At 37.3% G+C, this 1,581-nt stretch overlaps 1 protein-coding gene across 1 annotated transcript; it reads right to left on the minus strand.

The window, feature by feature from the left end:
* Positions 1–690: 690 nt before the first annotated feature.
* Positions 691–1,561, minus strand: LOC105450568 (fatty acid synthase-like). The gene is made up of 2 exons (XM_011690492.1): positions 1,365–1,561; positions 691–1,230 (listed from the first exon to the last, which is right to left on the minus strand). The coding sequence occupies exons 1-2, from the start codon at positions 1,503–1,505 to the stop codon at positions 706–708; spliced, it is 666 nt and encodes a 221-aa protein (XP_011688794.1). The 5' UTR covers positions 1,506–1,561; the 3' UTR covers positions 691–705.
* Between the last annotated feature and the right edge of the window lie 20 nt (positions 1,562–1,581).

The following is a 1,581-nucleotide window of genomic DNA, read 5'->3' on the forward strand; positions in this document are numbered from 1 at the left end:
TCTGGTCCCCGGATGTTTGTCATTTTGTTTATGCGAAACAAAAACGCGCATCTGGTCCAAAGAAAAGATCGTTGGGAACGCTCATTTTTCCCAGTAATCGCGCAGGTTTAATGATGAGTTTTGAACACGCAGATATACGGGACCTACATTTTAACGCCGGTTCCGATAACGGCCATTTTTTAAGAAGAGGTTCTCTTTGGCAAAGATACTCTCAATGGTTTGCCATTGCCTTCCGAGAGGCGGCGATCGCTTCCGAATTGATTAAAATCAATTTCAGAATTATATTATTCTGGGTGGATTTGAACCCGGATCTTTAGCTTATAAAGCTGCCGCGCTGCTCCTCGCGCCACGATCGTCACACATTGAACACATAAAGTTATTAAAATGATCAGTAGAATCATAGTGAAGCAAAAACTTGGCCATATGTCATTCAAAGTTCTTATAAAATCATTAGCAAAATAATAAAATAGCATACACGCCGCATCGCGCCGCACCGAGCGCGCGTCGCCCTTGATTCAAGCGTAACCTAGAGCGCTCATTCGTTAGCTTAAAATTGCTCTCATTTAAAAATTATTGTTTAGACACAATTTTGCCAGAGGAAAAAGTTACTTATTTTGATACGAATAATCACGCAGTATATTCCGGGTCCGCGAATTCTGGGACATCCTGTATATATATGTATATGTAATTTCTTTGAAATCTATTTTATGTATATAATAATATCTTGAACCTGATCGATGGGGAAATCATAGGAGTTCCTCGGCTAACTGGCAATGTTACTGGCGGATATAAATTGGCAACTTGCGGCTGTAAACCACAGTTGTAAAGCCTTCCAATTCCTTGAAAAATTGTATTATTGTATTGTTCATTGCGTCGAGTCAATAAAATGTTCGTAATATCTGGATGTAAGAATTCTTCCAAAACTTGCTGCAGAACGCTGTCTGGTGCGATCTCGATGGTCACTGCGTCACTTGGAATTAAATATCTTGCTTGATCAAAGAAAACAGTGTTTAGTATACTATATGTATGATATTCAGCCGACGATAATTTTGATGCTGAAATATGCCATTCGGCACGGGGTATGGAAGTGCTGATCCATTTTGGACTTCGTTTTTTCGGACGTGATATTATTTTGTTCAAATTGGACAAGAGCTGAGATTTCAAGGATGTGAGGTAAGAACCGTGATATGGCACGTTACAGTGGATCTCTTTCACGTAAATGTTATTAACCTGATAATTCAAAAATATTAGTAAGAAAATTCTTGTGTGATAAATTTTGGCACAAATTTAAAAATTAAATATTTTAAATTAGTTTGTTAAACCAAGTTTTCGACTTATAATATATAATAGCTGTTCACCTTTACCTGTAATTTTTTAATAAATTCTTGAACGGATTGTGTGGGTCCACACACAATGCTACTGCTTTCGCTATTGCGACATACTATTTCAATATCCGTTGGACATATATTTTTAAGACATTCGTAATCAAAATTGACAATTGCCATAGAGCTACGAATTAATTTTGTGTCGGCACACGCCAAACCAATAAAGTATGCTGATAAAATAGATCGGAAGAGCACA

The sequence above is a fragment of the Wasmannia auropunctata genome, unplaced genomic scaffold, assembly GCF_000956235.1.
Source record: "Wasmannia auropunctata unplaced genomic scaffold, wasmannia.A_1.0 LD336060.1, whole genome shotgun sequence".
Taxonomy (NCBI): Eukaryota; Metazoa; Arthropoda; class Insecta; order Hymenoptera; family Formicidae; genus Wasmannia; species Wasmannia auropunctata.

Coding starts and splice junctions, on each gene's coding strand:
- LOC105450568 (XM_011690492.1), bottom strand. CDS start 1,505: ATGGCAATTGTCAATTTTGATTACGAATGTCTTAAAAATATATGTCCA. Junction 1,231..1,364: donor AATTTATTAAAAAATTACAG/GTAAAGGTGAAC, acceptor TTGAATTATCAG/GTTAATAACATTTACGTGAA.